Genomic DNA, 26,575 nt, shown 5'->3' on the forward strand with positions numbered 1-26,575 from the left:
ACCTCTTGAACTTAAAATGGACCAATTTAGGATAAATACAAAGGCCACTTTGCACAAGGTCAGTCGTGATGAATACACCCTGAGATACTGGGCCGAGATGATGGGAGGACACAAACAAGTCATGGGATGAGCTATCCAGGACACTGAGAGCAACCACGGCCATCCCACCGCCAGCACACCAATCTGGGCCAGGCACTCTGTGCCCACGAATTCACCAGCAGTCCTCAAAGTGGACATTTGTTATCCTCTCCTAGAGATGAGGTTCAGAGATGTGCACCCATATGGATTACACAGCTGGCTTGACCCCAATCCATGCACTCCATCACCAAGTTACTCTGACTCTTACAGGGAGCTTTGGGCTTCCTCCATATATTCTTCTTCGGGTTAGGGTCTTAGACTATATTTTTGGAGCATCCACTAGAGACGGATTCTAGATGGATCTTGGATTTGGCCTAGAAAGGCAGTGCTAAGCACTTTCAGAACATTAAGCATTTAAGGTCAAGGGAAAGGGGGGCAGGTGAGGGAGATGAAACCTGCGTCCTTATTCTAGGACAGGGCTCCTGACTTGTCTTGCATGTGGGAATGACCAGGCAGTGGCCCTGCTCAGTGACATCGGGATTTCTGGGGCTGGGATCCAGGTAGCAGGGAGTTTTTAAGTGCCATGGATGGAATCACTGTCCTAGAGAGATGGCCTCTGTGTCCCCTAATATTATTATTAGGATAATGACATTAACGGTGTTCAAAGTGAAAACTTAAGCAGCCAGGGCTGTTGTGACCGTTATCTTAGGAGACCCTCCTACTCTTCCACCAGCTGAGTCCTGGGTTGCTCTGTGGTTATTTAACACAAGTGAAAAGTAGAAATGAAACCCAAGAATAGATATTAATCAGAAAAAAAACTCTTAAGCAAGAAAGCTAAAAGATAATTTTTGTTAAGTAATGAACACTCGTAAAACAGCAGTGAAATGGTATTAAAATGTCTGATTACTTATTTCTCAGCATTCGTCTGATAACTTAAGCAGCATGAAGCAGTAGTTGCACTTAAAAAAATGACAAGAAAATAGCTATTCATTTTGTCGACAGGGAAGGTTCATTTCCTTTTAAAGATCACTGGTGTCACCGCTTATCACCAGGGTGAGTGTCAACACAGGCATCTTTATGCTGAGATGGTGTCCACAGTTCCTTTGCCTACAGTTCCCGGAGCAAACCTCAGTCCTTCTAGGAGGGGTCTTGGGAGGGGCTGTGGCCTGCCTCCCACCCTAGATCAACGAGGCCCCAAGACCACATATTGCTGCGTGGTGGCTGCTGGGTTTGGACACGTTCCAAAGGAGGCCCGATGTTCCTAGGCTGGGGGTAGCGTGGAGGGAGTATCCACTGGGCCTGGAGACAGACCCCATGCTATTCATTCTGGCTTTGCGTTCGCAGGGCTGGACCCATCTGAAGACCAGGGACAGCTGGGAGTCCTGCCAGCCATTTTGTCTCTTCCTGCCAGCCCCATTTTCTTCCTGCAGGGAAGGTTCGTGGATGGGGGAAATGCCGCAGGAGTGAAGCAGGGCCACAGACAAAAGTGATGTGTCCTCTGCCCTCTGCCTATTGCACCATATTCCATAAAAAATAAACACATTTGTACTGTTTGTGTATTGCTAATGCTATGGCATTCCAGGCACTGGCAGGCTGCAGAGACAGCTGCACTGTCATGAATCCACCAGAATCCATCCAAGACAGCCTTGTGGGTCAGGATCTTTGGAGCTTCCCTATGGAAGGGTCAGCAGCGCCCATCTGCCTCGTGCTCTACACAGTGCTGTGAAAATGAAATTAAAGGGTAAAAAAAAAAAGAAATCCATGGGTAGAAAATCCCAGGGCTCTATGGAGTCGTTTGGCAATAACTTATAGTGTACAGCATTGCACAGGCGTGTCTGCCTGCGAGTCCAGCCCTTGCCAGCCCTGCCTTTTCTGCTTCTGCATACCACTGGCCCCAGGTTCTTCCCCTATGCGCCTGAACGAAGCTCATAGGTGGTTGTTCTTGGAGAGGTAGGCGATGAGGGCCACGGCCACGCCCACGTAGATGCCAGTTCCGATCGTGATGGACAGCACAGCCAGGAACAGGGCCCGCCGGGAGCTGGTGCTGGCCTGGTGGAAGTCTCCCTTGGCTACGGCTTTGTTCGTCTGTTGGAGAGAAAGGAGGGAGGAGAAAAGGAAGTCAAGATGAGCAAGTCAGAGCAAATGAAGTGAGTGCAGTGTTCACCTCTGGCGTCCTTCCGGCCTTGAACTTAGCTGACACCAGATAGGGACCCACTCACAGGTCACCGGGCATGCTCCCAGTGTGACGGCGGCTGTTCCATAACTGGTAAGGAAGAAATGGGGGGGGGGAGCATTGCTCCCCCAGGCTGCAAGGCAGTCAAAACTTTAAAAAAGAGAAGAAAAGAGCCCCCAAGGAATACCTACGGCTGGCAGCACTCTGCCACCAATGTGGGGCCCAGGGCCTCAGGCACCAGGTTGTGAGGGAGAGAAGAGATATGACACGGCCAGCACCCTCATTTCTACCAAAGGATGACCTTTCTTTCATTTGAATAGCACTGAATTTTTGAAAATATGTTCACACTTACCAGATTTAATCTTTACAACATAGTAGGGGCGTGAGGAAGGAAATTATAGTCCGCACTTCCCAGAGAGGAAGCTATGGCATAAGATCATTAAATCAGTTGTAGGATACTTAACACCGGTCTTCAGCTGGTGGCCATGGAATCATGCATTCGTGCCCATCGTCCTTCCTCACCATAGCTGGAGTTGGTAGAATTCATCCATCAATAAAATATTTGATATAAGACAATACCCATATTTCTGTTCACTCAGTTGCCTAACAAAGCGTTGATCTGATAACATTCATGTTTCTCGGGGTCATGGAGTGGATGGGAACATGGAGGCTTTGGATGTTGTATCTAGTTGGGTATTTTGTAGCAGACCCCAGGTACCCATCCCCAACCCCTTCCTTTGCTGTCCCCCTCCACAAGTGAGACTAGAAACGTGACACAAGAGTGTGGGACTGTCATGTGCTTCAGTTGTAACCATCCTGAAGGGACCAGCTTAGTAAAATGGTGAATTTGGCTGATGGGAGTGGAGGTTACCATGGCACCCTGACTCCTGGGAGGGTCAAGTGGTGGTGAGGAGAGCTAACCCCAAGCTGGCCGGGGATTCTCTGTGGTCAGGGTAAAGGCAGAGCCCACTCCCCAAGGAGATGTCCTAGATCGTTCTCTGGCCCACCTCCAGAAAGCCAGATTTTCACCAGCTCCCATCTCCGCGTGTTATTGGGGGTATTGCTGCATTGTGTAAGCCAGTAGGGGAGTTGGTATGTTGTTTACTCAAACTAAAATATGCCACCGCGTCTGCCACGGACCAAAGGGTGAGACTTAGAGGTAACTCGTGAAATGAATTTCCACCCTCCACAGTCCTGACCCGATGGATCCTGGAGGTCAGTTTTTGTCCTCTTCCCCTCATTTTCTGGCTTGGAAGGGGGCTTGGGAGCTCACTGCCGACAGCTCTTGATGAAGCAGAGCTAAGGGAATGCAGAATGGGAAGCCTCCTAGGACAATACTAATTAATTAATTAAGCCTTAATTAGCTGCATTTTATTATCTAACGCAGTGCTCTCAAACACTCCGGCGTCCCATAGCATCATTCCCTGGAACTGCCCTTCCTTAGCCAGGCGGCCACCCTGCATTAGAATGGGGCTTTGCTGCTCTCTCTCATTATCCCCACCCTGAGCCCCTAGGAAAGGAAGCAGATGTGCAGAGAGGAAGGCAGGGCACCCTGGGCACTCCCTCCTCCTGAACCCAGGCCCTGCCCGGAGCGCCTTTGTCCCAACTACCGATCTCACTGGAGCTCACGCGTTTCCGTAACTATGTTAGTAGTTGCCTTCCTGGCTCAGCCGCAAGCTCCGGAGGCGGGCCCCTGTCTGCCTTGTCTGTGAGGTCTGCCTGGATCCTGGAGGAATGCTGATGAATGACCAGGTGAGTGGGCTGTACAAGATCAGCTCCCTTCAAACACTTCCAGGTGGTCCTGGCCGCAGGTGCACGCTCCTGGGTTCTCCGGTGGCCTCTATGAGGAAGGTAGCGGCACAGGGGAGCCCTGACCTAAGCTCTGGCCCAACCCCACAAAGCTCCCCTCTGGTGGGTGCTGAGCCCACAGAGCCAGCACTCTCACCCCCGGGAGCCAGGAGCATCTGCTGGGGAATCAAGCTCCAGCGTTGCCTCTCACGGTCCGAGCTGGGAGAACTGCAGCTACGATTTGTTTCGTTATAGGGCAACAGTTTCAACAGGAAGTGTGTTGTGTTGTCGATGCTATCAGCTGAGATGCATAAGAAACAGCAAACAGAGCCTCCTTGACAAGCAGGCTGCTTTTCAACAATGCCACTCTTGTCTGCATTTTGCAGAAGCCCCCATGAGGTAGCTGTGCTGTCTGCACTCAACGGACTGGGCATCCTGGTCTAACGAGGTGGTGTCTGGTGCGTCCTTTGTTTCCGACAATGGATCCCATGGCTACAAAGCAGGTTGCACATCCTTCTGAGAGGGTGAGACCGCAGAGAAGTAGCTCCATTCTGAAAACTTCTGGGCTAAGTCTCCAGGCTCTTCTTGCTGGGCATGAGGGCAGGGATTCTTGTCCTGCGTCCGGGGGTCTTCGAAGCCCTGATGCTGAAAGTAAGACTGTATGTGCATGTGCATTTTTATGAGATGAGGGTCAGACATGTTTGCTGGATTCCCAGAGCAGCCACGTTCCCCGATGCTCTGACTGCTATGTTGGGGCAGGGGGTGGGGGGAGAAGGAGAGGAGGTACCTAGGAACAGAGCCAACCCGGTGTCTCCTGGTAGGGACAAGAGGACAGCACAGGTGCTTCTTGGCTGGAATGAGCAAATGTTGTTTGCTTGTCCTAATTGCGAATCTAGACTTGTCTACACCCTGGTCTGCACAGGCAGCCCATGGTTTGTAATTGAGCATGCTACAGGCACGCTGAGAGTCCGTACTCAGAATGGTCCGTGGGTCTCGTCGGCACCAGCTGCACCTGGTCATATGGCTCTGCAGCAGGAGTTCTCGAACCTGGTGCACATCCCAACTGCCAGGGAGCTTTGAGAACTCCTGATGCCCTGGTGGCACCCCCGACTAGGGAAGTCAGGAAGCTCTGGGCTGGGATCTGGCTTCTGTGCCTTTCATGCTCCCAGGTGATTCCCATGTTCAGGCAAGGTTGAGACCAAGGTGGCCAAATGTCCTGGTTTGCTCAGGACTGAAGGTATTCCCAGGACTTGGGACTTTCAGTGCTAGAATAGGGACAGGCCAGGCAAACCGGGATAAGACTCACTGCTTCGCAGGAAGGCATCCCTGGATCTGGCATGGAGAGCATCCTGGTCACCCACATTTTCTGACAGAAGCATCTTTTCATGTCAGCAGGCCCGTGGTAGAGGGAACGAAGCTGGGTGAGTTGGAGCTCAGGAGTGAACTCAGCCTCCTGGAGGGTATCCCCAACCTGAGGTCCACCCACACATTTGGTTGTGGCAGCCGTGTGCCCTCATGGCCTGATTGGTGTGCAAGGTACTGTTTTGATTCCTGCATGTGGACATTTGCAGGAAGGGAAGATGCCCACATCCTGGGCACTCATAGTTTTGTCTATAGCTTGTGGGGTGTTATTTCCAAACCTCATTCCCTCTTGACTGGTTTGTGGCCCCCAGGAGTTTACAATTTGCTGGCATTTTATCTCCTGATTGCTTCCTTTCTAACGGCAGCATCGGGCTCACCCCTGTTTGGCAGGTGGGAGCCCTATCCTTAATCCGAGTCTGTCCTCCTGGGAAGATGCCTTTCGCTGTGGAAGGTGATGTGTGCCGAAGGAAATGGAAGGCTTACAGCCCCTCCTACTTGTTCTCAGACATTCAAATGACTTACTTGATTGGTCTTGGGCTTGTTGGGGGCCCCTACCTCCTGATTTGCCTGCACCTCTCCCACTCTCTCTAAATGCTGCCCACACAGACCCTTCCACGGCACACCTGCTGTGGTCCCTGCACTCTGCCCTGAACCCTGTTCCTGCTCAGCCTCATCTCCTTCTACCGTGGGGTGGCCTGCCACCAAGGCCCTCCCATAGTGGGGTCAAGGATACTCCCAGCCCAGGCAGTGTGTGTGACTTCACTTCAAATCAAATGCTCCACTGACTTTAAAAGGAAAAGAGGGAGTCCGAGACTCCATGTTCCCATCTGTGCAGTGGGCCCATGGAAGTGAGGCAGGCCTGCTCAGTGGGGGCTCCAATACTGCCTCCTGCCCTTCGCCCTCCAGACCCACGCTCCTCTCACATTTGCCTGCCTGTGGCCGGGGGAAGCTGACCTGGCTCCTTCTCTCTGACCTGGTCAGCTTCTCCAAGTGCTGCCCCGCAGCCCCATCAGCCTGGAGGAAGGGATGGGCTGAGCATTTGGGAGGGCCCCAGCACTGATGCCTCCTGCAGGCTCTAACCCCCCACCCCACTCCCTCAGGCCTCCATGTGGTGGTGGCTCTGATGCACCTGTCCCAGTCACTGCACTGTCCTTTGTGGCCCCATGCCAGCCACCTTTGTAAGTCGACCCTCCCCAAATGATCTCACAGGGGTGAGCCATTTCCTGAAGGAAGCAGCTGCAGCTACAGTGGTGATGAAATGTTTGCATCCGCCATGACCTGGCTGTGGGCCTGGAGCAGGCTGTGAGGACCTGACCCATAAGCTCCTTGTCACGGTGAGATGCTTGCTGGTGTCCAGGCACCCAACCCGGCCTGCTCTCTCCTGATGACTGTGCTCGTCATCCACTGCCGAGAAACACATCATCCTCAACTTGGGGGCTTCAGACAGGAATAAGCACTGACATCTCTACCGGTTTCTGGGCGTCAGGATTTTGAAAACTAACTGCTCAGGGGGCAGCTCTGACCTGACCTCAGGGGGCCTGGGTTGTGTCTCCTCAATGTCCTTGTGTTGTGGACTGAAGCAGGCCAGAGGGCTGGAGGGGAGGCAGGTTTCACTTGGTCACAGGGTCCTCCTGCTGGAACCTTCTGGACTCCATGGCCCTGTTCACCTCCAGTCTGCCCGGAGTCCCCTCCTAGGACAGAGGCCTATCCTTGGGGCATCTGGAGATCTGCTCAGGGGGCCCCTGCACGAAGTGCAGCCATGGCTCAGGCTGGCTCCTGCTTGCACAGGGGAATGTAACCTCCCATGAAGGCACGAGACACACACATGATGTCATAGTCCGGGGCTCCTCCAGCCAGAGCAGAATCAAATCGGCACCAACTGATGGGGCAGTGACCATTCTGGCTCCTGGGACTAGGCTAAGAGGCACTCCTCCCCATGAAGCTCATGTTCCAAGGGCAGTTGCCTACAGACAGCTCTCTCTCAGTGTCACCTCTATCACCCCTGAAGGCCGAACTGTGAGGGTCAGGACACTGGACAGAAGGAGGTGTGACACTGTGAGCTGGCCTCTTGAGTTCAGTCTGCAAAGAGCCCTTCCCATTCAGGTCCCTGCAGAGGATAGGAAATCCACCTGCTCCCACTTTGCTCGGGCCTGGGTTTTCCTTCCCTGGCCTTTCTCCAACAGGTCATGAGAGAAGTTTGTTACTATCTTTTTGGTTCTAACCCTCTATATACTACTCTCTGGTCAGAAAGTACAGGTGGCAGGCAAGGTCCTGAGCAGCACCCAGCTGTATCTTCTGTGGGACCCAGACTTGCACCCCTTGGAAGGTGGCTGAGAGTAAAAGTCACACGGGAGGGGGAGCATAAGGAATCCGATCAGAAGTCAAGAAGTCCTCGGGCCCCATGGGGACCCTGGGGACAGGGCTCAGCGCAGCCCTGACGAGGGAAACGTCCTCCAAACTGGCACCCGGAGGCGTTTAGCCCTTCAACACCCCGCTGGAACACTTCACACTGAGACATTAAATGTGTGCTCTGGTTCTTTAGCTACACAATTACGTGCACTTATCTGGTTGTGAAGATACATAGAAAACCCGACTTTTAAACTAAAGAGCAAAAGGAAAACATTAGTGCTAAAAGTCATGAAAACCACCAGCTTCCTTTCCTCTCCCTTGAGTGGAGGGATTTACACTGAGGAAACAAAAATCATCTCAACAAAGAATGAGCAACCAGGACAAACATGCTTTGGCTAAGCATGAGGTCGGTCAGATGTGCCACGGGGGTCACACCTCCTGATGCTAGGACAGGCACCAAGTCAAACCACCATGTCAGGGAAACACACCATTTATCACAAGGCAGGATGCTTCTTATGGTCAGTTAAAGCTCACTTTGCTCAGGTTTTCATGAGAATGGCCAGCTTGCAGAGGACTGAAGGCAAATTTACATTTCTTGGGTGGCACTTCTTAATGCGTATGCTTATTTATCTATCACATCTCTCTCTGTTGGTGGTGACAGAACCTGCCAAGTGGTAACTTTTAGGGGCTTTATCTGCAGGGACTGGCTTCTCCTTGTGGTCTCTGACCAGATGGGGGTCCTGCTTTCCTCTGATGTTTCCTGTGTGTCCAGGTCCTGCTGTGGCCAGGGATCAGCCAAGCTGTCTGATTCTCCCCCACTTCCTATATGGCTGCCCTTCTTGATGCCCACTCAGCTCTGGGTTTACCTGAGATTTATCTTGGCTTTTGTTGGCATGACCATGACCTTCTTTGTTCACTTTCGCCTGCCTTCCTTCCTCTGCTCACTCACAACAGCTAGAAGTTCTGTCTGAGGCTCAACATCACATGAGACGTGGCCCAGGGATACAGCTGTTCATCAGCATTTGCCAATTTTCAGAACAGGAAAGGAGAATTAGATCAGACCTCTGAAGCCCTGTGCCGCCGTGGAGAGGACAAAGGGGTTGGGTGTTGGGAGGCAGGGAAGGGAATCTGAAGGGACCGCAAGCATGCTGTGAGATCCAGGTTCACTCCAGTAGGAGGGTAGGTGTTTGCCTTTCACTTCAGGAGAGCAGCTTAAATGGGGCACTGGGGGGTCTTGTGTGTCCCCTGCGTGGAGGGCACATGCCAATTCTTGCCTGGAGAGTCTCAAAGGCAGAGGTGGGCTGGCCAGTGGCGTCTGGGTTGGAGCTGAAAGAAGTGCTGCTCTGTGGGGACAGGTCAGGCCCAGCCATTGAGGACTGGACACAGTGGGCTGCCACAGGAACTGTCTTAGAGCCTGTCCAACAGAGACCAACTGAGGGGCAACCAGACCTCCACAGAAAATGCTGATGGAAAATGTATGGCTTGTCTCGAGCAAAGTACAGTTTGAGGATGCAGAATGTGTGTGGGGTCTGCTAAGAACCCCCCAGAATGCACAGATGGGAAAGAAAACCAGATACATCCTCCAGGCCCAGGGGGCATGAGGCGTGGCATGACAGGCTGAGCTGGGTAAGACTGCTCTATTCCCTATCTGGCCATGCTCACCACGCCTCACTTCAAAGGGGCAGACACCATGGCTGGCAAGCTGGAAGAAGGGGTGGGGGGTAGAAACTGCACCTCTCCTTCCTGGGCACGCAGGCATGTCCCACCTGAGTACAGCTTGAAAGAACAGTGCTGCACACCAACGCCCAAGGCTCAAACGGAAAAGAGACGCAGAACCAAGCGTTGGCGAGAATGTGGAAGGGCCAAATTCTCATACAGTCCTGGTAGGAGTATAAATTCTTATCACTACTTGGGGAAAGGATCAGCACTTCTTACAGCTGAACATATGGGCATATTATCCAACAACAAATCTACTCTTGGTAAATACTTAAAAGATATTATTTATATGTTCACTGAAGGACATCTACAAGAATGTTTGTAACAATAACCATCATAATAGCCCCAAACTGGAAGCCAGCCAAATGTCCAACAGCAATACAAGAACTCAATAATAATGGTACCCAGTAATGGTAAAGAAATAAATCTTAGAAACAAAATGTGGAACAGAAGAAGCTGGACACAGGATTCTCTTTACACAAAGTACAAAATATTCTATGCTGTTGGCATAGAGATCAGGTTACTGGATATCTTTGGGGAGGGTCAGTCACTGGAAGAAAGCATGGTTTAAAAAAATCTCTTTCACCCCAAGATACTTTTAGGAATGATTCTACCAAAAATTAAATGACCAGATAAGAACTATTCATAAAGAATAGAGAAACTCATTTTATGAAACTAGTAAAATCTTGATATCAAAACCAAAAAAAAGGAAGTAAGGGATGAGAAAAAGAGATGCGATCTCTCTATAAACACAGATGCAAATCAAGTGAAGGTGTGTTCTGGCTTCCCTCTCCACACTGCTCTTGGGCCTCTGTATTTGCAGTGGACTTTTAAACCCCTCACTCACCTACTATATCCTCATTGGAGCCTTACCTGACGCTATTGAGAGAGGGGCTCCTGGGGGTCTGCTCACCACCCCGGCGCCCTACAGCTGCACATTTCAGGAGCCTGGACAGACTCAGTGCACATTCGCCCAAAGAACAGAGGACGGCGCAGCCTTTTCTCCCCCTGTTCCCAAGTGCAAACACGCTGTGGTCAGAAACTTTTCCATCTTGTCAAGAACCCCGTGGAGGCATCCCCATGGCTGACAATCACTGGCCTTATACAGAGTCTACAAGCTGATAAGGAAGATATAAATCCAGGGTGTCCACAAAGGAAATATTTATAGCCACGGCTCCTTGCTGGGCAAGGGAAAGCCTGCCCGGCTCTGCTGCTGAGCGCCAGGAAGGATGTGGCTGCTTGAGCTTGGGCATGAAGCAGTGCTCTGCATGACAGAGGGAGAGGGGTTTGCTGCCCCTCAGGGAATCCAGGAGAGGAGGGGGACGAGAAGAGCCAGGAAGACGGTCAGAGGCTGGGTTAGAGAGGGACTGTCTAGGTGTGTGCCCTGCAGGAGAGCTTTCTGTGATGATGGAGATGTTTTATGTCTGTGCTGTCCAGCATGGCAGTCCCTAGAACACCTGCCTCGTGTGACTGTGGAATCTCTCATGGGGACGTGCACTGGCCCCCGCTAGGTGGTCATCTCCTCTTCTTGAGATGATCTGGAATGTCCCAAATGATCTGGGCTCTGATCCTTCACAGATGGGCCAGGAACCTTGTGCCAACATTTCTCTTAGCTCTGGGTTGAGTTTCTTACAAGCTTTGTCAGCGTCTTCACTTCTTTTGGCTGGAAGTGGTTTTTTTTTTTTAAGATTTATTTATTTATTAGACAGAGAGAGACAGCCAGCGAGAGAGGGAACACAAGCAGGGGGAGTGGGAGAGGAAGAAGCAGGCTTATAGCGGAGGAGCCTGATGTGGGGCTCGATCCCAGAACACTGGGATCACGCCCTGAGCCGAAGGCAGACGCTTAACCGCTGTGCCACCCAGGCGCCCCTTGGCTGGAAGTGTTTGAGGCTCTAGTAAACTCATGATTTTCTCTAAGAGATACCCTGCCGGTTTGTTTCTCTTACACTTATTTTGAGGGTAAGACTGGGTAAGGTCAGATGTTTCCACATTCCACGTCACCCGTGGATCATTTACTCCATTCCTGTTGAGGAGCGGGGGTTCAGGCACGGCTGGGAGAGACTGAGAAGAAAATGCCAGCACCTGCCACCAGCCTCCAAGATTTGTGACAGGCTCCCAAAGACACATGCTGTCTCCAGAACCATCTCTCCGGATATTTATAGCACTTTGGCTACTTTATGGCTCATTTTGCCTCTAGTACCAATATCTGTCTGACTGGATTACATTTCTTTGCATTATTACAAAGGTTGTTTCCATTATTTATTACTGTTAACATTTGCTACGCACTGACAAGGTACTCAGAGCTGTACTTGAAGAAGAGACAGACTCCATGTAACATTCTGAATGAAAGCAGCAAGATAATTTGGACTTCAGCCACACAGGTGGAGAACCTCCCAGAGGCAGGCGTCTCACACCAATCCTCAACACACGTGTTTCTTTCCTCACATGTACTTTGTTCCACGTACGCTTTTATGATTTCCCCCTTCTAAACAACTGTTCTATTTAAGCCATTTAAGACAATGGGTCTTCTGTTGCAAATTCGGTCCAAACAGCAGAAATGAGACTGGTTATGAAACAAATGCACAAGCTCGTGTGGGGCATGTGAACTACCATCATCTCGCATTCTCCGTGCAGATTAGAGAAGCTGCCAAACTCTGGAGAGCGCCCAGCTCCTGAGAGGCCTTCCCAGGGGCCTCCCAGCCTGCAGCCTCTGGCCAGTTGACACTTTCTCCCCCCTAGGCTGGCCTCCGGTCCCATCTTGAGAGAAGCTTGCTGTGGTTTCCCCACACACCTGTTTTGTTTGCCTGTGAGAGGAGGGCTGGAAGACTGGGACTCCTTCAGTGAGAGCCCGGAGAAACTGAGAGGAACCCAGGCAAAATGGGAGCCTCTGGGGAGGGCGAGGGGGACCGTCCACTCTGCCCCGCCTCCTGGTGCCTCCGACCCCCACTTTCCTGCCCAGGGCGCCCCTCTACACTCCTACCCAGTGCCCCAGCCCCTCCTGCTGCTTCTGGGTCACAGGTGCTCAGAATGCAGATTGTTAGGGAATGACAGTGATCACAAGATCATAGGAAATTCTATTATTAGGCAGAATTAAAGATGAAATAAACTAAACTCCATTTTTAAAAACTTACTGTCCACCTTCTGTCCCGGGATCCCATCCAAGATACCACATTGCATTCAGATGTCAGGTCTCCTTAGGCTCCTCTTAGCTGTGACAACTTCCCAGACTTTCCCTGTTTTGGACGACCTTGACAGTGCTGAGGAAAACTGGTAAAATACCTTCTATGATGCCCCTCTATTGGGAGTTATCTAAAGGATTTTGGGGAGGAAGTCCACAGAGATAAAGTACCCTTCTAATCACTTCATGTCAAGATTACATCCTATCAACAGGGCTTATCACTGGGGCTGCTGACCTTGACTGCCTAGCAGAGGTAATATTTGTCAGGTTTCTCCACCGCACAGTCACTCTTCTTCCTGCCTTTCCATACTGTCCTCTGTCATAGGAAGTCACTACGCAGCCCACCCTTATGATATGGGACATATGCTTTACTTTCTTCAGGTGGAGTCCCGACATAAAGTATTTAGAATTCATCTATATGGGAGATTCGTGTGTTCTCCCCAAGAATTGATTCATCCAGACATTTATTTATATCAGTTTGGACCCTTGGATATTTACATTATACTTTGGCTTATAATTCAATAGTACATTATTTATTTTGTCACTTTGACCATTGAAAGCTCTTTTAGGCTGGTTCCCGTGTCCCCTTGACATGCTCCCATCCTTTTGCTTTTGGAGCACTTTTTCCTTTTTGTACGATAGGATGCTGTTCCATATTCATCTTGCATATTTCCTGCCCAAATCCTAGAATCAGCCATTTCCCCATGGAGACCTGATCCCTTTTATTGGAAAATGGTGTTAGAAAATAAGATCTGGGCACTGGGTGTGCTTGTCACTCTAGAGGTCTCATTGATTCTGGGCTTTCCCAGCAACAGACCTAGGAATTTATATATATCATAATACACACACACACACACACACAAGCATCCAGTCCTTGTTGTCTCAAGCCACTCGATACTTAGCTACAGAGCAATAGATCACCAGAACATTCACTACTCTGTCCTAGGTACTGGGTCTTAGTACCAGGATGCCGTGACATAATGACTCTGGTTATCCTCAGTTACAGAGGAGGAAACTGAAGCACAGGGAAGGACAGAAACTTGTTCGAAGTCACACTACTGTTAAAGTGATGGATTTGAAACCTGTAAGTCTGACTCTAGAGGAATGCTCTTGCATTAAGCTGTGCTGCCTCCCAAAAATGCTCAAAAATACTTTAAAAAGGAAATGAAAGAGAAATTAACCCCCTCAACCACACCGCCTGGGATCACTGTAGTCAGATGGATGAAGCTGTGTCAGCGGGCTTCTCTCCTGGTTGGTGGACTGAGCCTCTTGTTAGAACAAGGAAGCCAAACCATCTTTGAGCACCCTTGCTCATTATAGTTCTCATTATTGCTTTAATTGAAAGCATCTGCACCCTGTGGGATGTGGATCATCTGAATAGGAATGTCGGCCCATTTACCCAAAACACAGATGAGCAGACCAAATAGCCTGCGTTCTAACGGTGAGCCAGCTTTCCCACGCTGCCAGTAGGGATGTTGATGGAAGAATAGGCGCCATCTGTTCCTGTGGCTGCAGCTCCCCCGAAGCAGCTCAGCAAGGAAAACCAGCACGGGGCTCCAGAGAGGGTGAGAGAACGGGAAGGAAAGGAAGGAGGAGGGAGAAAGGTCTCCCCATTATGTGAGGTGAGCCCTCAGCCTTGAGCAGTCTCTCTGGCAAATTAGATGTCTGCACTAGCAGATGGTCCTGCTGCCCCTCTGACCTACAAGCTGCAGGTCTACACCTGGGCTCAGAAAGGGGGGCCAGGGGAGAGAGAAGCTCATACCACCAGTATATATTGCTACCACTAAATTTATCTTGTAGTTGCAGGGCTGAAAATTCCCAGCAAATCCTCATGTGACGCCATTTCAACAGTCTTAGGAACCAAAATATTCAGACCCTGGGTACCTCCTCCCCAACCCAGTGGGCTGTAATGAGAGCACCTGGTGCTGGTCAGCTGCAGAGGACAGGCTTCTTTCTCCAACACTGGCTGGCAGGAATCAAGGCACCCTCAAGCCAAGCTTGAACCTTAGCTGGGGATGGATCTTAGTGTGTAACCTTGCTGTACACAGAGCTGCTTCCATCTGCCTTAGCCTCCAGGAAGCTCCCCTGTCCACATCTGAGCTCTTTCCAGTCAAATTCGATGTCAGAGTAGAGACCTGACCTTTGAAACCCAGCATCTCATTTTGAAGCCCCAAAATTCATGTCCAAATACTATTCTGAGGAACCCATATGTCCCCTCTGATGCTGGGAGGTCCTGTGGACAGACCAGGGACCGTGTATACACCCCGGTTCACCACTAAGCTGTATTGCCTGCATACAAGGATGGTTTTAAATTACTGGCATTTGGGGACTTTAAAAATTTTCCCCTATTCTTTTAAATCCAATAAAAGCAGATTTTCTGTCTTTGTTTTTGAATCCATTCCAACCAAGCAGATTCTCATTAGCTTGCCTCCGACATCCGGCACTTCATTAGAAGGTCTAATAAAGAAGTTAACATAAGCGAATTTGTGATTTTGCACTCTGCTCCCAGTTGGGGAACCTGGGGGACGAAAGTGAGGAGTTGGTGTGCATGTGGGCAGAGTGAATGATGGTGATTTCTCCACAGCTTGAAATCCATGCATCTGTGCTGAAACGGGGTGATGCAGTGGAATAAAGGGGACTCTGTCTACTGTGTATTCATATCACATCAAATCATGTCTCAGAGGCAAACATTCTCAAAATAGGGAAAGGAAAAGCAGCGTTATAGAAACATCCTCTTTGAACCAAACATTTCCCGAAATGCAGCACAGGGGATGTGGCCCAACAGGCATTTGTGGGAAAGAACAGGCACTTTTTACTTCACGTTGAAATATCAGAATTCTTCTCAAATGATAGCTCTCAAGGACTCAGGGGGAGCAGGAGACATGTGGACACCTTTCAGAAAATAATCCCAGTTATGATGGCTGGTCCAGCTGGAACCTGGTTTCCAAATGGAAATTCCCTTTTTCATTTGGGATTTAAAAAGCAAAACAAAACAAAACGTGGGAAATGAGTGTTTTATACTTGTAATTAGGTACATGCAAGAGAGGCCTGTGGGAGGTTGGGGAGGGACTGGAAATTTGTATCTTAGCTTTGGCTGCTGTAACATAGTACCATAGACCTGGGGCTCATCTTTCTCACAGTTCTGGAGGCTGGAAGTCTGAGATCAGGGTTCTGGTGAGGACTCTTCCTGGTTTGCAGATGGCTGCCTTCTTGCTGTGTCCTTACATGGAGGAGGGAGAGCACTCTAGTCCTTTTATCCCTTTAGGAGGGCACTAATCCCATCACGGGGCTTTAACCCCATGGCCTCATCCCAACCCAATACCTCTAGAAGGCTCCACCTCCCAAATGCCATTGCATTGGGAGTCAGGGCTTCCACATTTGGATGTGGGGACACAAACAGTCTTAGGCAATCTGGTTCACAGGCATGTTGCTGAGGGACGAAGATGCAAAGTCAACCGAACTGAATCCCTTGTCTTGAAGTGGACACTTTTCCTTTCAGCAGAGGTAGTTTGTGGAGGTTCCTGTGTGGTTTACAACTATTGTCCCTTGGGGTATGCCCTGGTGTCATGTCCCAGGGATGCCTGCCACGACCACCTCACCTTCATTCCACTTGACTCAAAAATAAGTTCTGAGACTTGACTCCCTCTCTCCCACTATGTCATCACACATTTGGGGTTGCTTCAGGTCAGGAATTCTTGCAGCAGGAAAATAAAAACAAATTATAGGTCCCTTAGGAAATAATGTTGGAATGCACAACCCCAGCTGGCAGGCCTTGCAGCCAAGCAGAAGGCAGCGAGTTTCCCGGGGAAGAGGCCAGCCGGTTAGGAGTGAACCCCAAACAGGGACCAGCGCGAGCTACTCGCTGGCAGCAGATGCGAAACAGTTTTAGCAACTTCAAATCCAGCTCCTTGTTAAGCAAGCCATCATAAGAGGACTGACTGAATGTTAGAAACAAGGGAGCAAGCCAAATGCAGCAACACAGAGGCCCAGCCGCCAGAGCCAGACGTAATCTCAGCAGCAAACACTGTGATGCTTACAGCTTGGGGTGTGGAGGGGGGCATGTCTGCGGGACACATCATTGCTGCATTCACAAGTCATCATGGTGTTTGAATTCATGATGGAAAAGGTACTGATTCACTCAAGTGTTTGGGATTTAACTGCACAATCATTCCTTGAAATACTTCATTCATTAAAGGAATATTTTTTAGTTTCATCCTCATGCAAGGTGCTGTTGCATGTTGTGTTGAATGTTGAAGATAAAAGAGTTGAAGATAAAAGGTTGGGGAGCTGAACATTAATGTCATAAATGGTTCCATGAAAACAAGGTACAGAGGAGCATGACCTGACCTGGGGGTCAGGGAAGCCCTCCCTGGGGACTCAGGGCTTGAGCTTGGACATGTCCTATTGTGGGAATAAGCAGGAGGAGGGGTGCTGCAGGCTGAGGGTGGAGCATAGGGAGAAAGGACCTGTGAGGCCAGAGAAGAGAGAACAGAATGGAGAGACAGAGAGGCCCATTGCATGCAGGTCTGGTGAGCCCCTTAAGGATGGAAGCTACTGTCTGCTTGAAGAAGAGGGAAGGGAGTTTGGGTGGGAGAGCTTGAGATGTGCATCTTTCAGATGCCTCTTCCAGACCAGCACAAGTGAGGGACAGGGATAGAAGAGACACATCCAAGTAAAGACAAATATTTGTCTATATGCATCTGGGCTGGAGTTATGAAACCAGAAGTTCACTATATATAAGTGGCAGTCAACTATGTGGGTAACTATGAAATGGCGAGGGGTAAAACAGTAAAATAGGGAGATGAACGGCTTTTGTTGCCTTTTGTTGATTCTTCCAATCCATGCTCTAAAGCCACACCATGGTGTGTGTATTTAGCACTTTACAATGTATATTCAGCTTACTTTTTTCTGCTCAGAACTTAGTGACCTACTTCTGTCTGATGATTATTCGGTCTTCACTTTGGACAATTTCCAGCCATTACCATTTTAAATATTACTACTACCTCATTCTGTCCTCAGTTCTCTCCTCCTGGAATTCCTATTGGTTGCATGTTGGAACCCTTCTTTCTGTGTGCTGTGCCTCCTTCCTGTTTCCCACCTCTCTTACCGGGATGATTCCCATGTATCTATCTCCTGGCATACACATTCTTTCTTCAGTTGCATCCAGTCAATTTGATTTTATCACAGGCACTCCATACTTTCCAATTCTAAAAATCCTAGCTGTACATTTTCCAAGTTTGGGTTTTTAAAAACATTTTAAAAAGGATCTCTTATTCTTTCATATGGATTTCTATTCCTTCTTAGTCACTTAAGTGATTTCAATTATTTTAATCTCTTTGAGTTTGTTGTAGAGTTCTATAATAATCTCAGGTTAAAAATGAGTTGTTTTGAGATAATTGAATTCTGGAAGTAATAGTTCTGTTTTGGGAGGTCAATCTGCTGACCACATCCTTGTATGATTCTCCCCCTTGTACAGATTATAATGTTCTATTGTGTTTTATCAAGAGCTAGGATTATTTTCCTCCTTGCTGGTTTGTAAAACTGTCAGTCCTTAGAAAGCATCTTTTTATTGTCTGTGGCATAAATCCTGAATCTATGTGTATTTTAATTTCTCAGCAGCGTTCCTGCACCATGCTTATATGTAAATTTGGGGCCCATGCCTAGGATTAGCCTGGTCCTTGAGTTTCTGACTGTGCCCTGATGGTCCAGGACAGACACAGAGCTTTCTGCCTGGTTTCTGAAGCCTAGGGAAAAATTTTCTAGATGGCATGCTCTGAGGCTGTGGATTTGTGCATGGTCCTTCCTGCCCAAACACCATGTTCTCTCTTCCCTCAAGTGAATTAGAAGCCCAGCCACAGTCCCCAGACCTATTTCCTGGAAATAAGTTACCCAGGGTCTGCATGGTTCTGTGTCTTGCCATGTTGGACAGCTTGCCATCTTGCTGGAATGCAAGACATATTTCCTTGCATAGATAAACACCGATAACAGTAGCATGTGTTGCAAGGATAAGTATTCCTGAAAGCAGATCTGAAATCCAAGAAACAAAACACAAAGGAATAAAAAGGAACCCCTAAGATGAGATTAAAGGGAGGACATCAAAGAGCAGTGAACTTAAATTAGAGCAGGAGGACAGAAGACCCCAGGAGTGTGGTCTCCAGGAAAATAAGAAGGAATCCATAGTTTATCTGATATGTTTGGTCATATCATGAAAAATTGTATTTAGAGGCTATTGGTGAGTGTGGTAAAGAGAAAGAGTAAGTCCATGAACTAGAGTAATTGATGCTGGGACAAGAGCAACGATACCAGTGCACTTGGCAGAGCAGTGACTGGACGTCCGCTGTAGATAATGAGTTAATGAGACACCGTGATGACTGTATTGGGATGGGCAGAGCTGCCATGGGGGGTGTGGACCGTAGGGACAGAGGAGTTTTCTAAGAAAGCAAGTCTTCGTCCACCACAATAGATGGCCAGTGATAAATAAATTGTAAGCTGACAGATTAAGATTAAGAAATAAAGACCTTTCATAACTTCTTAAGAAATTACTAAATACCAGACAGAGCCACTAAAACATTCCAAACGTGTCTGTGAAAGGGTCTCAGACGTTGGGAAGAACTGGTGACACCGCCAACTGATGCTTTGTGCTACAGACCTTTGGTACGATGTATTTTATTTACTAGTTGTGATAAATGGACTATACCCTAACATGTCAACAAGAGGAGAGATTGAACAAGGGGTAGATGGGAACTCTCTGTACTGCCTTTGTAAATTTTTATAAATCTAAAACTGTTCTAAAGTAAAAGGTTTATTTAAAAACAAGGCAAGGCTATGGGATGGGAGCAGGTGAGACCAGGAGCGGTGACTACAGATGCAGGTCCCCCTTCCAGCGCTCCACCCTTGGGGACCTGGAGGGCAGGGCAGGGCTGTGGGAGAGGCACTCCTGGCTCAAATCCAGGGCCGAAAGAAGCTAGCTCAGCCCTTGAACTACTCACTAGTTTTTGAGTACCCAATTTTATTCTTCTCCCTAAAACAGAGTTATGATACCTATCTAGCAGGTTGTTGTGACAAATATTAGCAACAATAACAGACTGACTTACTGCTTTATGTGAGACACCACACTGACACTTTACTTGTCTCATCTCATCCCTTCCTTCCACAGCATCATGAAGTATGTGCCATTATTAATACTGTTTTCCCTAACAATGTATTATGAAAATTGTTAAGCATAAGGAGAAGTTGAAAGAACCTACAGCGAACACCTCTATATCCACGATGTCAGCTGGCCATTAGCATTTTGCTCTACTTATGTTATTAGATGTCTGTTCATCTGTACAACTCTATGCCCATCCATCAAGCTGTCTTTCCTGGGGCGCATTTCAACGTAAGTTGCAGATACTTCCTGCTAAACACGTCTGCATATGAATCCATTAATGTGAGCCTGGAAATGTGGGATTAAGGTTCAGTGAGGTGAGCTTTTATCCAAGATCACACAGCCAGTGAGTGACAGCCTCCACCCCAGGACCATAACAGGTGCTCATCAATGGAAACTACTGCCATCATTCTCAATCTCTAGGCAAAAGTCCCTCTACTTTCCTGGAGATAAATGGGTGAGTATGGGGGGTGGGATCAAAGATTTTAAAAGCTAGATGAAGAACAGATCTCTCTCTTAAATACTCATAGGGGACATATAAAAATTCTCAGGAGCACAAACGAATGTTCGGGCACTTTAGAATGATCAGCTGCGTCCGGCTGCACCTGGGGGTTCCTGCGGTGTGTGGGGTGCCTCCCTGACATACGTGCAGCAGCTGGTTGTGCCTGTGGACATCTATCAGTTTCAGTGCCTCCACAGAACTGGGGGTCTACCCCGTGATGTCCAGAAAAGAGAGCCCCAGAACTTGAATTTGTGTGCACAACAAGCTTTCTTGTAATTGCTGTAGTATGGGTGACATGTCAGTTCTCTTGATCTCCTCTTAAATACCCTCCTTCTGGTCCATTTCACAGAAAACCAATTTCATAATAAACAAAACACATTTGTTTTAAAAAGTCTCCCCACAGCAGGGCCACTAGATAACCAAGAATTAAATTGCTTTAATCATCTTAAGTAAAGCTTATTTAAAAAAAAAAAAGAAAAGAAAAGCTTTATTTCTTAAGAAGTGACAGTACAGACTAGCAAAAATTTAAGTAAAACATAAAAAGAAAAAAAAAACCCTATAGTGTTATTTATTAGACTGGAAAGTTGGGAGAAATCTAAATGCTTTAAAAGGTGAGTAATTAAATAATCATGTTATATCCTTATGGTGGGGTATTAGGTAACAATTATGCTCACTGAGCATTGTTAATTATATGAAAAATGCTCACAATATCAGTTACAAAACAGTAGATTTTAAGACTTAATCTTACTTATACATAGAATAATGCATAGAAAAAGGGACTGGAAGGAACAGTCTAAATTCTTAAATGTAGTTGTTTTTACAGTTTTCCCCATTGTTTTCATAGTTAATGCACCACCCAAAATTTCTGTGGTGGTAGCCAAAATTGATATGCAGGGGCCATTTACTCCTACACAACGTCAGGCTGACCCCTCAATTCATCTCTGAGTGTGTGTGGCTGAGAGGTATTAGTGTGGGTCCTCGGAGTGGGGGAAGTTCAAGGGCAGTGACCCAAAGATTCCTCCAGCACTGAGGATACTGGGACGCAGCACAGAACCCCGCACTCTGCTGTCTGTGCATTTGATCTGACTGCACACTTCTCCCTCTGATGCAGAGCCCTGCCTGGCTCCTAGGGCGGGCCTCTGCTGGGGATGCAGGTCCCTCGCTGGCCAGCTGACAGCTCTCTCCTGAACCTGGTCACACTCTCCTTGGCCACCACTCACCTCAAAAAGGCAAGTCTTTTGTGCTGCTCTGTACCAACCTGTCCTGTCTCCACATTTCAGACGGCTGCAGGTGGCTCTGTTATACTCATGTGAGCATCTCTGTCACTTTTGCCCTGAGGACCACACCTCCTTCACCTCTACTTCCTGGGCCCCCTGTTCATCTTTCTGGACCACGCTTGGAGAGAGGAAGTGTGTGAGGATAGCAGCTGGCTTTCCAGGCCCAGGAGGCCTGTTGCTTCAGTGCAAGGCCTGAGAGACTGGCCTGTGACCTTGGGCATTTGTGGGCCACTGGGGGGATATTTCATAAATAACACGGTGTGTTCACTCTATGCACTTGGAAAAGGAAAGGATCACAGCCCTGAGCTGAGAGTCGTGGGGGAGCCCAGGGCTCTGGTTTCACATTTACTACGCCATTTATGTTGACAACTGCCCTGCCTTTTTCCATGGATTGGTTTGTTTGTTTTCAGTAGCAATCACATCTATAGATATTCACCCAGGGCCACATTTAAAAAACACACCAATTCTATTTTTACCTTCCACCATATTGCTGTTCTCTTATTTGCATGTTCTTCAGTTGTTGTCCCTTCTTGTAAAAAATCCTGTTTTGCCTCTGGAGCAGAGAGATGAGGGCTGGTGAGCAGGCTCCTGTGCCCCAGGGGATGACCTCACCCCGTGTGCCAGGGTGGGGAGCTGTTCTGCGGCCTCCTGGACCTTCTTCACTGAGGTGGGAGGAGAGGGGTGTGTCTCAAATAGGGTGTTGTCATGGCAACGCAATGCCAAAGGGCCTTAGACAAACCCTTGGCAATGGGCTCCCACTCCTGTGTCCTGTGAGGTGAGGTGAGGTGAGGTGAGCTTTTGGCTTCTGAGGCTCAGAGAGTCGCCTTCCCTGGAAGCCCCGCTACTCCTGGCACGTGGCAGTGTGCTGGGGGCCAATTCAGGCTTCCATGAGTCCAGGTTTCACCCAGGCTTCCACTGGGTATACTGTGACCCCGTTTCCACCAAGTTGGCCAACATGGCCCATCCATCTTGCTTTCTATGGGAGCTGGCTTGCTTGTCCCAGCTGTGTCTGGGTCCCTTTCAGCCTGTGCTGTCCCTGAGGGGTTCAGCATCCATACGAGGTGGCAGTGCTGGGTTGTGCTGGCGGCTTTTTTCTTCTTTGCTTAGAGGACTTGTTCGCCTTCACGTTTTATGATCCTTGTGAGGTTAAGGAATGTGATGTCTGGAGGGATCACTCTCCCTGACACTGGATAGGCAGGTAGGAGTCCTGGCTTGACCACTAACCAGCTGTGGGCTTGGTCAAAGCATTTAATCCCACAGGGTCTCAGCAGGGTCTAAGATGTTTCCATGATGGCCCTGGATTGTATCCAGGGAGTTATGAGGACACAGAGTCCACAGGAAGTGGAGAGGTTTTCTGGGGAACAGGATGAAGGAACTGCAATGCAGCCCGCCCACAGTCATCCCTGCTCCTGCAGCCCCTCCTCCTGGTGAGACCTGCTGCCTCTGGTGTTGGATCCCTGGATGGTGCTTGCTGGGGAAGCATCTGTTTCGCTCTTTGCTTGTTTGTTTTGTTTCTGGAATAGCTGCCTTCTCCTTTCCTTGATTTGGAATTTAGGACTTTAATGACTTGGTATGTATCACATCAAGGGATATCAGCACTGGAGAAAGCTCTCCCCTGTGGCAGGAGGATAGTGGAGCCCACATTTTCCTGGGTTTTTCCAGGTTAGCAAGAGGCTTCTGAAGAAGATCTGATAGTCAGGTGGGACTGGAGGACACTCCTCTCTAAATTGAGGGATTGTCATTGCAGTTCCACTTTCGCTCCCATCTCACCAGCACCCTTTTTTTTTTTTTTTTTTTTTCTCCTCTCTGAATTGAGGGATTGTCATTGCAGTTCCACTTTCGCTCCCATCTCACCAGCACCCTTTTTTTTTTTTTTTTTTTTGCTGGGGAGAGATTATTTAATGAGGGAAGGGGGCAGGAGGGCAGAAAGAGGGTCTTGAGGAAAATGTTGCTCTGGGTGGAAGGAATTTTAAGTTACCATATGAAATACACATACGCATAGTGCGTTTTGTTGCTCGCTCTTCATTCACTGGCCTGTTGGCGAGGTATCTGGCACCTCTGCTGTGTGTGGTGGGTCCTGTGGGTGCTGTGCCCTGACTCCTTGACCCCTCCTCAAGGCCAATGCCCCTTCTTCAACTGCAGGAAGGATGGGCTGCCGATGGCTCCCAGGGAATTGTCTGAAGCTGTAGGGAACTGCCTTCAGGGGAAGGTTGACCAATGCCTGGCAGATGTAGAGGGGGACATTCTCAAGAGAGTTCTCTGTACGATTGGCCAAGATAGGGTTCGCTTATAATGCTACATTAAAATTGCTTTCAAAATATGTATGATGAAAAAGAGTTGTTTTCCTCAATAATGGAAGGATCTTACTTCCAGTTTAATCTTATATACCAGTAAATAGGGATACAAACTTTCACCAAAGGCTAAATTTGACTGAAACTTTGTTCATAGTGCCCCCCAAAACCCAGAAAGAGTAAATGCACAGTGATGGAAGACAGTTGAGTAAATTACAAGTATCTTCCTGTAGATTTCTGCATGGATGTTAAAAAGAGTAATAGGGGTTTAGTGAGAAACTTCAAGAGTGTTGCGAAGTATTGTCAGAGAAAACACTGAGATGCAGTAAGTGTGTCAAATCTCATCTAATTTGAAATAAATGATAGGACCCCCACAGGTAGGAGTACTTCATGCAGAAGTACACAGATGTGCACAAATGGCTGAAGACAGAGAGGCCGTTGTGGGCATTTGAGGTTGTTAACATAGTCGCCCAGTGAGGGGAACTCGTGTGGGGACCCAAGCACAACACGGGGGGAGAAAAGATTGTATGAAAAAATAAGGAGCGTGTGTGAATAATTACACTGGTACAATCGTGAAAAATTATGTATGTTTTTTTAAATGCATCAAAAAGAAAGCTATAAAAAGGTATCCCTTTACCCTCCTCACCAAGATGTTTTTCCAATTTAGAAACACAAGTATTTAATAAGAGACAGAAGAAGTGGGGGGAAGACCATGTAGCTCCCAGAAGACACCACATTGTTCATTTAGGAAAACAGGCAATGTCCGCTGGCATCCAACTAGCCTTTATCATGCCCGTCACTTTCTTTCCTCAGCATCCCCGCTAGGAAACTACAAGAGACTACCAACGCATGAAAAAACCGGTCAGAAAAGTGGAAAGTCACAAAACCGGTGAATGACAAGAGGAAGTAGAATAAGTAAAAATAGAAATAGGAAACCGACTTAGTAGGAGGTTCTGTGAAGCCTATGCAGGAGGTGCATGTAGACAGATGTGACCTGAGCAAAGGTTCTACGGCAGGACGATAGGACTCTTCTGCACACAGTTTTCTCCTCTTCTGCCCTCATCTCATGGCAGGAAGAAAGTACACCTGATTCCACGGGAGTTCATAATTCACCAACGTGAAGAGAGCCCAGCCTGGAATAAGTGGCGATCTTTACCACTTTTCTTTCCATGTGCTGGGGGGGCCTCCTGTTGGCGGGAGGGGGCAGGTGGAAGCCCATTTTTCCTCCCATCTGGGAAACACAGGAGGCCATGGAGTCACGCAGCCAGGCTGCTCTTGCGGTTGCTCTGTAGACACTCGTTCAGATGGTGTCTGTGAGGCACCAGCACTGCTCTCTGCTTTCTGCGAGGTCATGGTGAGGTGCTCCACAATCTGCCTTGGTCAGCTGTGCAGACTGGACCCCGTGCTCTCTGAGTTTCCTTCCAACAACCGCGGAGAGATCCCGGACTTCTCTGTATGGCAAACACCACTAGTGACAAGTCTGCTGGGAGGAAATGGGATGATAAAGCTAACGGCCAACAGGCCAATAGCTATAATATGAAAAGAGTGTCTGCCAATCAATAAAATGTAAAGCCCAATAAAACATAGGCAATGGTATGAACTAGCAATTTATAGAGGAAATAGTAAAAACCGCAAAGATGTTTAACATTGTAGTAACTGATGAAATGCAAATTGAAAAGCGGTAAGCTCTCTATTTTTATCTGTCAGGTGAGTGAAAACTGAACCCTGAGCCCAGGTGGGGAAGCTGGCAATCAAATCTTCTTGGTGAGGATAAAAATTGGCACAGACTCCTGGAGGTCAATTTATAGTCTCTATTAAGTTTACACGCGTGTGATCTTTGATTCAATGGGATTTCACTTGTCGGTGTGCTTGCAAAAGGAGAAACTGAAGTGAGTCTTGTGCTCGTGTTTAGGGAAATGATTAGACAGTACACATTCATACAAGAACACCACAGAATCACTAAAAACATTGATGCTAATCTCTACATATCGATACCAAAAGTATTTACATTATTTGGAAACGCAAGTTGCAATGTACGTTGGTCCTCTTGTATTTGTAAACCCAAACTGCACACGTGCACAGGTTTATTAACGCACATACAAGGAGGCCCCCTTGGGGACGGCTTTGAGGAACAGGCATACAGAGTGAGATTCACTTTTATCCTTGCTTCTCTGTTCTCCTCCTGTTTACCATAAGAGTGTGTTGGTCAGGTGTGATGACCGAATGCTGCCATATGTCTGTGGGCTTCCCTGATAATTAAAGGAAGATGAGGCAGAGACTGGGGGGTGCTGGTGAACTTCAAGGGGCTGTACCTGGAAAGTACCAGGTGACAGCGTGATGATGTAAGCCCTCCACCATGACGCAGAACAGGGCATCTGATGCAGGGTAAACCACTCAGCTCCCTCTTCCCATTTCCTCCTGGTGAAATGCGGAAAGCAGAAGAAAGCTCTCCCACTCAAAGGCTCTTTGACAACTTGAACTTTGTTTTTTACTTTCGTCATAATGCACTGGTTTCTTTTTTTACACTTTTGGGCAATCTCTTCAGCTAGAAAGGAAAAAATAACACTACCTCCCCCCACCATATAACCAATAAAACTGACAGAACTCATTTCTCCAACTCAGTCCTGAACTGAGTCCCAACCATGTACCAGCCATGGGAGCAGATGGCAGGACATGTGAACAGGTAGGAGCCCACCCCGTCTCAGGTAGCCCAC

The 26,575-nt window shown here is 48.3% G+C and overlaps 1 protein-coding gene across 1 annotated transcript in view; it reads right to left on the bottom strand.

Moving 5' to 3' along the window:
- Positions 1 to 918: 918 nt before the first annotated feature.
- The window catches only part of LOC103676217 (synapse differentiation-inducing gene protein 1), a 114,652-nt gene continuing 88,995 nt past the window's right edge, over positions 919 to 26,575 (bottom strand). Inside the window, exon 3 of the mRNA XM_008705390.2 lies at positions 919 to 2,163. Within this exon, the coding sequence (XP_008703612.2) occupies positions 2,005 to 2,163 (159 nt within the window). The 3' untranslated portion in view covers positions 919 to 2,004. The remainder of the gene's footprint in view (positions 2,164 to 26,575) is intronic.

This window comes from Ursus maritimus, unplaced genomic scaffold (assembly GCF_017311325.1).
Source record: "Ursus maritimus isolate PB19 unplaced genomic scaffold, ASM1731132v1 scaffold_22, whole genome shotgun sequence".
NCBI classification, from domain to species: domain Eukaryota; kingdom Metazoa; phylum Chordata; class Mammalia; order Carnivora; family Ursidae; genus Ursus; species Ursus maritimus.